Source organism: Mirounga angustirostris, unplaced genomic scaffold, assembly GCF_029215605.1.
Source record: "Mirounga angustirostris isolate CCGP_5_RB_7025 unplaced genomic scaffold, mMirAng1.0.hap1 SCAF_4, whole genome shotgun sequence".
NCBI lineage: Eukaryota > Metazoa > Chordata > Mammalia > Carnivora > Phocidae > Mirounga > Mirounga angustirostris.
The window spans coordinates 16,860,718-16,874,710 of record NW_026991712.1 but is presented as its reverse complement, the minus strand read 5'-3'; the positions used below and the strand labels follow the sequence as shown (position 1 = coordinate 16,874,710).

At 48.8% G+C, this 13,993-nt stretch overlaps 1 protein-coding gene across 3 annotated transcripts in view; it reads right to left on the bottom strand.

The window, feature by feature from the left end:
* The window catches only part of FBXO32 (F-box protein 32), a 34,584-nt gene extending 21,573 nt beyond the window's left edge, over positions 1-13,011 (bottom strand). The window contains exons 1-4 of one of the 3 annotated variants that reach the window (XM_045895939.3): positions 12,661-13,011; positions 6,444-6,556; positions 5,502-5,551; positions 4,297-4,389 (exon numbers count right to left, since the gene is read on the bottom strand). In XM_045895939.3, the coding sequence (XP_045751895.1) occupies positions 4,297-4,389; positions 5,502-5,551; positions 6,444-6,556; positions 12,661-12,776 (372 nt within the window). In that variant the 5' untranslated portion in view covers positions 12,777-13,011. Of the gene's footprint in view, positions 1-1,573; positions 1,594-4,296; positions 4,390-4,863; positions 4,885-5,501; positions 5,552-6,443; positions 6,557-12,660 lie in introns of those variants that run through there. The other 2 variants (XM_064587917.1, XM_054512466.1) reach the window with 2 other exon arrangements.
* Between the last annotated feature and the right edge of the window lie 982 nt (positions 13,012-13,993).

Below are 13,993 nucleotides of genomic sequence, written 5' to 3'. Positions count from 1 at the left end.
AGCCAGGAATTCTAAGAGACACAGACTTTCTCCTGTAAAAATCACTGGCAGCCTAATCCGCAGTCACTGAAGGATCCCACCCTGTGCCCTCAACTGTTAATGCCCTGCAGTGGATTCTCACAATTCCCAACCATTTCTGCGAGTCCTTTTCAAATAGGCTCACAACGGCTCTGTTCTTTTGATTTGTTGCCTCTGGGGTGACTGGCCGCCTTCCCTCCATCCCAGCTTCTCTGTCCCAATGGAAAAAAAGAACCCCTGGCTTTAAGACCCAGGTGGCAGGGGCCACCCTCCATCTGAGGAAGGCGCCGGGTCTGTGAAGTGCCAAATTAATCCAAGGTCACTGCGGCAGAGGAACCCAGTGAAGGGGCCAGGCTTCTCAGGCACATCATGACCCACCAGGGGGTTGGCAACAGCACGCCCTTAATTTTAAGGCGTTGGGTTTGAATTTGAGTCACAGTGCCATATTTCAGCCTTTTGTTTGCCAAACCGCCAGTCAACTTAAACTAAAACATGTTTTTGGAAAAGACTTTCAGGGGTGGTAGGAATGCAGTAACTTGCTGGAAACATTCAAATGATCTTAGGGTGGTGATGCAGAAAAAAATAAGAATGTGCCTGGGTTTAGGTTGTGATGTTCTTTTTTGCTGCAGAGGGCTAGAGAGTGGGGTTGCAAGCTTTTGCTTGTCCTTTCTGATCTGCTAGCACATATGGGTCCGTTCATTCCAGTCAGGAAGTGGCCCTCAAGGTTCCCCAGGACCTTGCTGGTCTGGAGGGGGAAATCGACAGCCCTTAGAGCTGGGAGACCAGGTCAGAGGACATCCTGGCATTAAAGCATTAAGATCCTCTCCTGCCTGTGTGCCTCGCTGTATCTTGTTTAAAAACGCCACATGCAAAATATGGCTTTTGGGCTCCCAGTAGTTTTTTGAGCTGGTTCTCAAACTTGGAAACACAGGGATCACCTGAAGGACAAATTTAAGTAGCAAGGTGTGGGCACCACCTTCAACTAATTAAATCAGATGCTTTAGAGGTGGGCTTCTGTAGACCAACAAGCTTTGCTGGCTATTCTAATGTGCAGCCAGTTCAAATGAGAACCAGTGGGCCATTAGCAGGCTCACTTCAGAGAGCCATGAGTTGGTGTGTGATCTCCAAAACCCTCTCCCGGTTTACTGGAGACCCACTTTCCCCACTGGCCTCTCTGTGCCCTGGCTCCATTAATCAGCACTCACCTCCTCGTGGTGACCAAGTGCCAAGCCCACCACCAGCCCAGCCCCTAGAATCCTCACCAGCTCCCCAGGGGGATTTCCAAAACGTGTTGGCCCAGAGGCACAATGTAAACCAATTTTTAAAACGACCTTTCATAAAATGGGTAAGTTGTTGCCTCTAAAGATTTTAGATCCTCTTTAAAACCCACAGTTAAAATTGTATTTAAGCCATTGGGGGTGTATAGGGAAGGGGGTGAAGGCAGTGAGTAGAACCTGAAGCCTATCGAAATAAGGTACAAATGCCATATGAAAACCTTTCCAGTTTATATTCAAAAGTTTTGATTCAAAACATTCCACAAAATTTTCATACTTACTGATAAAAATGATGAAATCTTGAGATAGCGCTGTTAGCCATCTCTTTTATTCCCTCGGCATGGTCTGTTTCTGAAGATGACAGCCAGCATGAACACAACACATTTTTAAAAAATGTACTTGGCTTTAAAGAAATTAAAAAAACTTTTTTTTTTTTTTTTTAAGGCTTTCAAAGCTGGTTCAGTCATTCACTGGAACTAAGGAATCACTGTAGCACTGTATTAAGAACCATTAGGTGGAAGTAGTAAGATGGGGAGGACATATTGGCAAGCTACTTTGCAAAGTTGGCTTTAGGATAAGAAGTATATATGAGATGTGCATAGAGTTCCTTAGTAGAAAACCCTCAGAACACGGTGCCTATCATTGAAATGTTTTAAGCTCTTTAAAAAAATAACATTATTTCTCAAATTATAGAGGACTCTAACAGTGAAGGGGAAAAAAAGATGGCTCTTTCCAAAATAGAAACATTTTCCCACTACCGCTGAACCTGACAACTCTGAAAGCATGGAGCAGTTTCTCTGACTTAAAGATTATTTAAGGAAAAGTGCTCACAGTTTACAATTAGATACTATCAGATACAAGTTCTCTATGCTGGGTCTTTATCAAGTGCAAGATTTCCTTTTTTTTTTTAAGGAGAAAAACATTTATCAACTGGCCTGAAAAGGCATATTAGGGAGAATCAATAATAATTTTGGTTAGTAGGTAATAATAAATATTGTAGCTGACCCTGAATAACAGATTCTGGTTTGCAGGGTATCTCCACAGAAAACACATTACCGAGTGGACAGCTACCCTGTGAGATTGTTGTGAATCCTCATAGAAGGGGCAGCGGAGTCTTAGGGAGGCTGAATGAGGCTGAACTAGCCTGAAAGTAGTGGAGACACCGCCTGACCTCAGACCATTGTATGTTTCCATCCTCTGTTTGCAGAGGACTCCCTGTAGCAGTTAAGAGTGTGGACTCTGAGACGGACCAGGTTTTGGATTCCGATTTTGTGGCTTATGTAGCTTTGTGATCTTGGGCACGTCGTTTTACCTTGCTGTACACTCCCCTTTGTTTATTTTATTTATTTATTTATTTTAAAGATTTTATTTATTTATTTGAGAGAGAGAGAATGAGAGACAGAGAGCATGAGAGGGAGGAGGGTCAGAGGGAGAAGCAGACTCCCCGCCGAGCAGGGAGCCCGATGCGGGACTCGATCCCGGGACTCCAAGATCATGACCTGAGCCGAAGGCAGTCGCTTAACCAACTGAGCCACCCAGGCGCCCACACCCCCCTTTGTTTAAACAGATCATCCAAGTCCCCACACTCCATAGGGTTAATGAAAGGATAAAGGTGAGTGCACATAGTTACGCGGAAATAGATTTTGGCTACTGTGATCTTGTCCCTTTGCTTTATTTCTTGTGAAAGGAAAAACAGGTAGGAAGGAGAGCCATCTAAGAACGGACCGTTTTGCTGATCCGTTTGCAAAATGAAGACATCAGCACTGGGTGTCCTCCCCTGACACCTAGAACATGGAAACTATTCATATTCTTAGCAACAGAGTTTCCAGCTCCTGCCAGGCCTCTCTCTACCCAGCCTGGGCTGGGCTTCGGGCCACAGTGATCCCCCCGGAGGGGCAGAGTCACACTGAATGACACGAACATCTCATCCAGAAGCTCTCTCATGTTCATCCCTTTTGGATGGCAATAAGGGCTCAGCTGAGAGCAGACAGATCTGCTCATGCGGTCACACGCTCAGCTCAGAGCTTCTGACCTCCAAGGAGGCCTGGGTATCAGGTCCGTTGGGACGGCCAGGCCTGCATCTGCCCAGAAGACAGGTGAATGATCCAGGCCTCAAGGGGGCTTGATGTCATCGCTCTGGCTGAGCTGTGCAATCATATGACTCAGTGACCTGGCACAGAGCAGCATAACAACCAGGGAGAAAGAAAATAAAAACCCAACCAACCAACACCCAAACAGCCACGACCTCCCCGGTTGAACCACTGACAGAAAGGCACAAGACAGCTAAGAGTGGGGGAAACAATAATAAACCGATTAAAAAGAATCATGGACTTGAGGGGCATGGTTAGACTCATTTACTCCGTTCATCACGAATATTTCGCTAAAGCTCTTATTAAAAAAAATCCTCGCCCCCCCCCCCCCAATATAGGGTTTCAAATGGAAAGCAAGTGGTCCAAACAGGTAGTTTCAAGTTTTAGTGAACGCGAGGCCAAAGACCGAATAGGTTATCCCATGGGGATGGAAGGGAGTCGTGGGCAAGAAGCCCTGGGGTGCTCTGAACTCATCTGGTTTTGTAGCCTAAACCACGACTGCCTTGGGGTCACCGAGGCAGGACAAGGAGGAGGACAGTGAGAAGAACCCGAGGCACAGAAGGTTTTTAAAACAAGCCATGGTGTTTTCCCGGCTTGCTTACTATGAATTCGCTCTTACTAATGTTGCTGCCCTTGCTGCCTGCAGCGTGTTCCCCTTCATCTGTGGGCTGGGAGTGGCTCACAGGAGTATTATGGCCACTGCCATCTGTCACAGCCAATGTCAGGGACATCCTAATGGGATCCACGTGAGGACGTGAAGTACGTCTAGAGAGAGGGGAGTTGACAAGTCTGTTTTCTGCTTTCCTCAAAATTCCCAGTGTCCTAAGAAGTTATTTTGGGGGGAGGGCAGGAAGCTACCTCAAGACAACCTGAAAAGACAATTCAACCGAGACTCGAAACCTACAGAGACTTACCCGTACGACGTAGTTAAATCTTCTGGAATCCAGAATAGCAGTTGAGAAGTCCAGCCTGTTGAAAGCTTCCCCCAAAGTGCAGTATCCATGGCGCTGAACATGAAAACAGGGGGCACAGAGGTCATTCTCCAGAACAATCCCCCTGGACTCTACTGACAAGCCAGATGCCTGTCTCAGGTGACCTGTGGCCATCTGTGGCTTTCCTGCCATGAACAGCTCTTTCTGGGAACCCCGTGAGCCACAACGATGGGCAGGGCAGCCAAGAGCTGCTTTAGTCAATGACTCACGTGTTAAACACCCCTCCTCATGATTTCTACCATTGGAGCCCTTGCACAAAGCTGAATGGGAAAATCGTAAGTAGCTGCTTATCAAGGGAAGGTCAGGAGTTGGATGTCTGATGGGTGACAGGATGATAGCTGGTCACTGTAACATCCCCTGGGAGGGGAATTACATTTCCTGGTGTCAGCTCTGCGTGCTACCTCGTATCTCTAGTGCTTTTCTCATTGTGATCATCAGAAGCATTTTTAAGGCTTCATGAGGAAGCAAAAAGAAGTTTTGATCTTTTACCTGTGAACACACAAGGAACTGGGAGCAGAGAGCCCTGACTCCGTCCCAGCTCTGCTCCAAGTATCTGGGTGGTCGCGTGTATGTTCCTGAACCCCCGGCAGGGCCTCAAACCACACAAGGATGTACAAATTCACCAAGGTCCCTGAGAGTGACAGAAATTCTATCATTCTGCCATACTGTGTTGTATTCTAGGTATCTGAGCAGATGCCTGTGCAGAGAGAAATGTACACAAAAGGGTCTTATAAAGTGCCACGCAAATGTACTTACTACCGTGTCTTGTCCCCTGCGCAGGCACTAAAACTGCTGCTGTGTTTAGTGGTTAGCCCTTCTGGGGCTAAAACTTCACAAAGTTGGAGTCTGAAGAGATCTCAGAACAAAAGAAGGGGGAAAGAAGGGCTAACCACCAAACACTTGTCTCACTGAATGACTGGGGAGTCCACCTAGCAACTTTTGCTTCTCACGCTCTCTGTAGCCCTAAACCCTGATGGTTGGGTGGGTGGCAGACTGCTAGTCACCACCAGCTGCACCCAAGAAGACAGCCATGATTTGAAGTAATATTTTTGCCCAGTTTCCCTCCCTACCCTGTCGGGAGGGGCCTAAAGCTAAGCATATTCTTTAATAAACGGATGGATGCTCACCTCTTTAGTACTTCCTTTGTGAACATAGATCCATTTTTCTTGGTGGAAATCTACAGAGGCAATAAATAAATAAATAAACAAACAAACAAACAAAAACCCCACACAGCTTTAAAATTTGCAACATGCCCCAAATTTTAAACTTGTTTCTTTTTTATGTATTCCCAAGTGTCAAACGTTTTGACAAACAAGATGAAGACTCTACTAACAACCTATGAGATGCCAATGCCTGACTTCTGCAGCGCATATAGACTGGTGTTATAGCTCGCTTGGTCTGAAGCTCTCCAAATCTTTGATCATCAGACTTAGTAGGCCAAAGCTCCAAATTGAAAAAAAACCCCCAAAAACCAAAAAACCCAAAAAAACCAAATACCCAAGGACAAGTTTGTTTTAAATGCCAAGCCTACAACTTATACAAGGCCATAAAAAGTAGAAATAAAGCAGGTAACATGAGGAAATCATCTTGTACAGGTGGATTAAACTAAAGATCTATAATTCCCGCTTATTAATAGAACTTTATACTCTTACATATGGCATCTAGAAATGTAATGGTATTTATATAAGGAAAGAGGGAGAAACAAATCTATTTCCAAAGCCTCAAAGCCCAATGCCAAATAAAAACACATGCTGGAACTGATTCAGCTGACCATATCACTGTATAATAACTAAATTAACTATGGCAGATGTAAGTGACAAGCAGGAGAAAAACACCCCAACTACCAACTGACTTATAAACAAGACTATAAAGAACACATTAATCTTGCTTGTAAAATGCACAGCCAGTTTGAGTGCAGAGATCCCAGTAACCTCTGTCAATGACAGTCAGCATTAAAGCAGATGTCTCACATTCGGGGTCTAATTCCCCCCCTACCCCCCCCCCCGACCAAGAACCCATCCTAACGATCTTCAAACAGCTTTCTTCCAAGTTCAGAACAAATGGCTTACACTGAGTTTTGGTTTTGCTATTCAGCATGTCCTTCTTTCTCTTCTTGGCTGCAACATCATAGTTCAGGCTGTTGAAAAGATTCTCCTTGTTGTATACTTCCTTGTTGCAGTAACTAAGAACAACAGAAGAGGGGATGAGCTGTGACAGCTATACTTTAGTAAGAGCTGTTTCTATAAATAACTTACTGGGTTATAAAACATACATCTTCCCAAACAAAACAGTAAACCCCCTTGAAAAGAAGTCTGTTCAGGCACAGACCTCCCTCTTTGGGGATGAAATATTCTCGCAGCTCTGTGGAAGGCAGGGATGGGGGCTTCTACTTCTTTTGAATTTCCAACAGTGCCTGCCATTGTGTTGGACACACAGCCCTGCACCCTTTAACTAAGGGCAATGCCGGGCACTACAATATTACTTTAAGCAAAAAGGATGACTGCAGTGGGGAGGGAGAGGGAAGATTACTGGTATCACTGTAGTCCACAATGCCTTCATTTTGCAAAAGCATCCACCCTAAGCTGCTTTCTAAAAAAACAAACAAAAAAAACAAAAAACAAAAAAAACCACTCCCACAAAAAAACAGCTTTATGGAGACAGAATTCATATACCATACAATCCACCCATTTAAGGTGTACCCAAGCTGCTTTTAATGAGCATGCTTCTATCATGGCTTTGAAACATGATCACATTTGCCAAAAATCGGACTTATACCCTCCATTTCTAGGAGATGTTTAGCGTACAGTGCTAATTGTTTAAGTTTCACGTAATTCTGTGACTAACACTAGGCATCATGCTGCGGGGTAAAGACTTCGGGTCCTAAATGAAACCAGCTGAATTCACAGTTCATAAATTTATAAGGGCTGAAAAGACCGAAGGGCCCTAACCACAGGTCACTGAAGGATGCACAGGTTCAACTTGGGTCAGGTGCATACTTCCGTCAGTAGGCTGAGTTCTAGGCTATTACACCATGTAACTTTACAGAGAGTCTCTGAAGAGTTTCTGTAGAAGGGATGATACAGAAATATCAGGAATAGTGAGTAGCTTCCCCAAACCCCATGGGTATGGATGAGCAAGGCAGGATTTATAATGCCCACCGGTAAAACATAAACTGGGGGCTTTTTCTTCTATCACCAATCTATCAGAGTCCTTTAATTTTCTGAGTTCCTCTGCTGAATTTAAAATGGGATTTGCTTTAGATCTTCTGACATACATCTGTTGGGTAAAACGAGGCACACCTGCGTTTCTCCATTCAATGGACATTATGTAAATAGTAAGAGAGAAAAGAGGGTTTAAAACAATTTCCAGTATCCTGTTGCTGCAATCATTTCTCAAGTAGCACTTCAGTAAGTATCTTGCTACATAAACACACGTGACATCACCAACAATATACGTGGTGTTTCTGGACCCATAGGGAGGAGCTTGATGGGTAATCATTTGTTAATCTGCCCTAGGAAGGCCATTTACCGAGTTTCCTAGTATCTATAGCCTTCTTTTCATTTGGGCGAAACAGGATATTTTTAGGTTTCACAGAGATTACTGCAGAAATGCCCTCTCTTAGAGACAGTTTCTTAAGCAAGCCAAGGGTGAATGTTTGGGGCCAGGCTTTGTGTTACACAGAAGCGGGTGCTTGTCTACCTGCATGACTAGAGCATACAGAAGCACTGAGCAGCCAGTTACCTGCTCCCAGCTCAGCAGGAAAAGAGGGGCAGAACAAAGGGAGAGCTGAACTCTGAGTCCTTAGAGCCAACAAGAAATTTCAATCAAAGTTGAGGGGGAAGGGAAAAAGAGGGAAGGTCATTTGGTACATGACATACCAAAGCTGAGAACAGCTTTAGAAAGCAAAGTTAGAACCTTTTGTGTGTAAAGAGGCCACATGAAGGCTTATTTTTAGAGAAAACACACTCATGCACCATGAATGAAAACCAAGAGCCTAAATTCCACCTGTAGAGAACCATAAAATGAAGTGGTTTTATTCTCTTAATCACACATTTGAGATTTAGCAGAAAGTTTTCAGAGCCTGGGCCATAGACTGTGGCCATTCCCCAGAAATTTTAAGTATTTATAGTTTATCTTACTCTTTTTTTTTTTTTAAAGATTTTATTTATTTGACAGAGAGACACAGCGAGAGAGGGAACACAAGCAGGGGGAGTGGGAGAGGGAGAAGCAGGCTTCCCGCTGAGCGGAGAGCCCGATGCGGGGCTCGATCCCAGGACCCTGGGATCATGACCTGAGCCGAAGGCAGACGCTTAACGACTGAGCCACCCAGGTGCCCCGATCTTACTCTCTTCTAATTGAGAACATTACCCAAAGGAATTTGAGCACCTGCCTTCCTTATAGAAATGACAATGACCTGCTTTAAGTCCAAGTGACTCATTTCCAAAGTTAAAGAAGAATTTGACATCGTTGATGATGCTCTCCCACTGTCGAATGTAGATAAAGCTTCAACCAAAGACAAACCCTGCACTTTTCTCTTGGTTATTAGGTTTTGGATTCCTGAGGTAGGGCCTGGAAGGAAGGGCTATAAGATTTATTTGTGTTGCCTGCTTATAGGTTTTCTGTCAAGCAATAATTTATTTTGAGAGTTCAATTAGGTCCATTTCAAGGAAATGCAAAGCCAATGGAAAATTACAACTGAAAATTTTAACAAGAAAAGCCACCGCCATTTAGGAACGATGACATTTAATTTTTTTTTTTTAAAGCAAAACTATTTAAAGAGGCTACTTTCTTCATTAAATTCAATAATAGCCACTAAAGTTGCTATTTTGTGGTCAGTTTTTACTAATCTTGGTTTTTATAGGCGCAGGCCTAGAATAAGAAAAAAAGACCTCTCCCAGCCCTATACCATCAACACACACATACCAAGATATTGAAAGACAACTTTAGAAAAGGTGGAAAGATTTCAAAATCAAGACCTTTTGGGCAGAGGAGATAAAAAGGGAGGGAAGGGAAAAAAGGAGGCCTATTTCTCATTTTGTTCGCATTAACAGGGCATTTAAGAAAGCTGCCACTGCCCCAAAGGGCTTAGTAGTAGAGTAAGGCCAGTGAGATTTCTATGCTAATTTGCTCCCATACATACCCAAATGGTCAAACTCCCTTGGCTAGCACCCAGATTGTTTTGGTAAAACAAACAGCCTAATATATGAAGCTCATAGACCAGTGGCTTCCTGGCACGTAGTAAGCACTCATAAAAATCTGAACTATTATTTTCATCTCCTGCACTACTCATCCAGGGTACCAAGCTAAACTTCCTGCTTCCTGGTTCAGCCTTAGGTACACTGGAAAGCAACATTGGGGTTTTCAGCTGCAGGACTGTAGACTTGGAGAAGAGGGGCCTGAGGCTCACATCGCTGAGATTACTCATCCTGGGGGTGGGTGAGGCGGGAGTGGGTGGGGGGGGAGGTTGTTGGTGAGAAGGGGCTCCTAGCTGGCATGGGCTTAGTACTGTTCTGCTGTTGGAGGGGGACGGGGCTCGGAACAGAGAGACAGTGGCCAGCAGAGTCCAGAGAAGGTGTGCTGTGCAGACATGCTGTGATCAACACTAAACACTGTCCCCAGGTCGGGACACGCCAAAGGCACCCTTCATTCCCTATTCTTGTTCAGGCAGCTCACAGGATGGTACATGGAATTAGAGAAGTGTACCCTGCCTCTGTAGTTCTCGGTTTTATTACCCGTTCCTGTTCCTCCCCCTTTTGAAAGGGTCTGCCTTTTGTTTTCTCCTAACAGGAGAGGCATTCAGCTTCACCTGTGTAGGCAGGCATTCAACCCAAACCTTACTTCACAGAGAAACATCACCAAGGCTAAAAACAGTGGGGATATTTGAGACTACAAACCTAGGTCTCAGAAGACCAACTGCTTTTAAGTTGGCAGACTTCTCATGCTAAGTAGGGAAGAGATTGTTTACAATTGATGGAGGGAAAAAAAAAAATACTCCACAAACAAACAGCCAGCTGCTTTGCTAGGAGCTACCAGATGATTCCTAAACTCTGACTCATCCAAGAGCCACAGGTGGTCCCTATATTGATCACCATTTGTTATAACTATGGCAGTGCCACACCTCAGAAGGCAGGAAATGGGAGGAAAGAAAGGCGGCTCATAAGGGGACAGAGGGGTGTAAAGCTACCTGATCCAGCCTAGGTTAAACTTCCGCGGTAAATTAAAACCATCTTCAGGTCTCCCATACTATGGCCAGAGAGGCACCACTATTTGCTCCTAAAGGGAGTGAAACCAGCTTATCTCCTGGAGCAGATACAGTGTGAATATTTATAGGAACCAGAGGCTCTGTATTTTGAATCCTCCCCTGCTGAGCCCAATGGTCTGCATCCTACTGAAGAGCATCCTACAATTGTATCTGGGTGAGCCACTGCGACACCATTCAGCAGATCATTGCTGCACCTCCCCAGAGAGAATCTGAACTGTTGTACAGAAATAAAGTACCGAACTAGCAGATCATCATTCCTTAGGAACGAGGAGGAAGGAAGGAGCCTTCTAGTCTAGGAAGAATAATTTAGGCATAATTGGTAACTGGCATCCCTAAAAGGGAAGAGTCTAGTGACAGCCGTTGGTCTTTTTATTTTACTATAAGTAAATGATCTGATTTTCCATAAATGAGATTTCTTATTTGCTCCCCAAACTCCACTGGAACTGCCTCAAAGGATCTTTAACGTAAGAGTTATATATGCTCTTATCTCTCCTGACAGACCCCTAGGATTAAATGCTTTTTGGTTTTTTGTTTTTTTTCATTGGAAGACTAAAGGAGTTTTAATGCTTTACAAACCACAGACAGCTAGGGGAGGGGGTGCTCTGGAGTTCAAGCTATCAAAATAACCATACTTTCTTGTTAGTTTTCTTAAAATTGAGTGCCAGGGGCTCGCCAAAAAAAAAAAAAAAAAAAAAAAAGTCACTGGTAAATCTCAGTAAGCGGGAATCCCATCCAGTTACAGAACTCATCACCGAAATCAATTTAAGGGCTCTGGTACCAGTGGTTTCAACCAAAGGCTGCGAGAAAAGGCCCCCAAGGATGGCTGGGCTGCACTGATCCCCTCTGGATCTTCTTTCCTTCCTTTCTTCCTTTCAGATTTTATTTGACAGAGACACAGCGAGAGAGGGAACACAAGCAGGGGGAGTGGGAGAGGGAGAAGCAGGCTTCCCGCGGAGCAGGGAGCCCGATGCGGGGCTTGATCCCAGGACCCCGGGATCATGACCTGAGCCAAAGGCAGACGCTCAACGACTGAGCCACCCAGGCGCCCTGGACCCACTTTCATTGCCCTTCTCACCTGTGCCAAATGGCGGGGATCTGGAAGTCGACTGTTGAGATCCGGGACTGACAGATTCCTGACCACTTAACTTATTAGACAGCACTCCTGTGTTATTAACCAAGCGGAGCACCCGATCGAGCGGAACTCGGCTTTTCCACCAGACGGACAGAGCTCAGGTGGGACCTCCCCTGAGCCAGGTGGACTTTCTGCAGTCGATAGGCATCACTTGAAATTATTTCGGCCAGGAAACGGACCGAAAGGCCCCCTGAGGAAACAGGTGCTAATGCTTCGTCCTTTCAGAAGCAGAAAGCTTGTGGGTTCCATGCCCGCCCCCCTTCCCTCCTCCGCAGCTCTGCATCCGCCGCAGGTCTTCACCCCGGTTCAAGTCCGCCCCGCAAGCGCCGGCGCCCCGGGGACCATCTGGCCGCCCCTTCCCGGTTACTCATCCTCCCTGCCCACTCTGCGGTCGCCTGCGCGTGGGAAGAGCCTGGAGGTGCTGGACCCGGGACCCATCGCGTCACCCGACTTGTGCCACAGCGCTTGGGCGCTCCGAGCCCCGCCGCCCCGGCGGTGACAGGCGCGCAGCCCACTCGCCCGCGCCCCCGCACGGGCAAACTGCGCGCCTCGTGTCCTTAAGGCAGGGGTCCCCTGAAGTTGGGTGCTTAAGTTTGAACGTTTGCGGACAAGATCCGCGGTCGTCGTCAGATTCTCAGAGGAACCGGGGTTCTGTAGAGTTGTGCCCACTCGGAGACGCTGACCTTGAACAGCGAGAGAAACCAAATTCTCCGAATCCCGGGCTCTGGCGACCTCTGCAGAAACCCCGTCAACTCCCCACCCCACCCCCCGGCCCGGGCTCCCCTCCTCCCCCTGTTCCAGTCCTGCCGGCCCCCGATTCACCCGCCCCGCGCCCCCGAAACCAGCCCAGGTCTGTTTCGCGGGGCTGGAAGTTGGCGGCGGATCCACTCACCTGCTGAGGTCGCTCACGAAGCTGCCGCTCTTCTCATCCAGGAAGCGCTTCCAGCCGTCGGCCGTCTTCACCCAGCTCTGCCCCGGGGACCGCCAGTCCTGCCCGAGGAATGGCATGGCACCGGGGAAGACGCGACGGACTCGACGGACTGACGGCCCGGCCCGGCTGGGCGGCCTCGGGGAAGTGCCGCCCGGGGCGGGTGCTCGGGGTGCCGGGGCCGGCTTCAGGGAAGCGGCGGGCAGGGCTGCGGAGCCGAGCGCCCGTGCTCGCGGAGGGCGCGGCGCCGGGGAGGGCCGCAGGGCGCGCGGGGCTGGCGGGGCTGGCGGGGCTGGCGGGGCTGGCGGGGCTGGCGGGGCTGGCGGGACTGCGGCGCCGCCGTCGCGGCCGCACTATTTATCCCGGGCCGCGGGCTCCGGCCCTTTGTTGCCGGAAGAGCCGCCTGCTCTCAGCCCGGCCCCCCTCCCGCCCGAGCCCACGTGGCTTTGTTTATGGGCTCGGCTCGTTTTCCGAGGCGCCCGCGGCTCCCGCTCCTCCGGCTCTTGCACAACCACGCGCCGGTGGAAACTTGAAGCCGAGCTGCCAGGCCGGGGCTCCCGCCGCCCCTCCGCTCCCCGCCCCCCCCGGGCGCAGCTGCCGCCGCCGGGAGAGCGGGGCCCAGCGCTCGGCAAGACGCGCCCGGTCCTCCCGCCGCTCCGGGGCTGGCGAGGTGCGGGAAGGAGGCCCGAGCGGCGTCTGGGTCACTCCTGGGCGGGGCTGGGAAGGAAGGATACCCCCCCCCCCCAGCCCCGAGCTGTCACATCGAGTCCCGCAATCACAAGGGCCCTTCGGGAACGGGGCGGGCGAGCACAGAGCGGCCGGGAGTGGGACGACAGCCTCGTGGCCTCTCTCCCCTCCTCGACCCGGCTCTGGGGCGGAAGAGGGCCACCCCTGCGAGGCGGCCTGGGGAGGGGGGCAGTCCCCCCCCCCCAGCCCCCGAACTGTCGTTAATGGGTCCGCTGCCAGGCCCGAGTCCGAGGGTGGCAAAGGAAGGAGAAGGACAGGGAGGCCGGGCGGCGTCTGATGCCTGCGGGGTGGGAGTGGAGAGCAGGGACAGTCCCCCAACCTACCCTCGGCACCCTGAGCGCGCAGCGCCCACGTCTGGGGCGCCGGGCCGCACACAGCGCCGCCCCGAGCACGTTGGAGGCGCCCGAGCCTCGCTCCGGCGCCGGGGGCTGGGCTTTTGTTTTGAGGACCCGCTATACCCTCCCCTCCTTCCCGCCGGGCGGCATCCTCTGGGCTGTTAATTCCTCTCCGGGAAATAGCAGGCCGGGAGTTTTGTTTAGCTTTGGTGAGC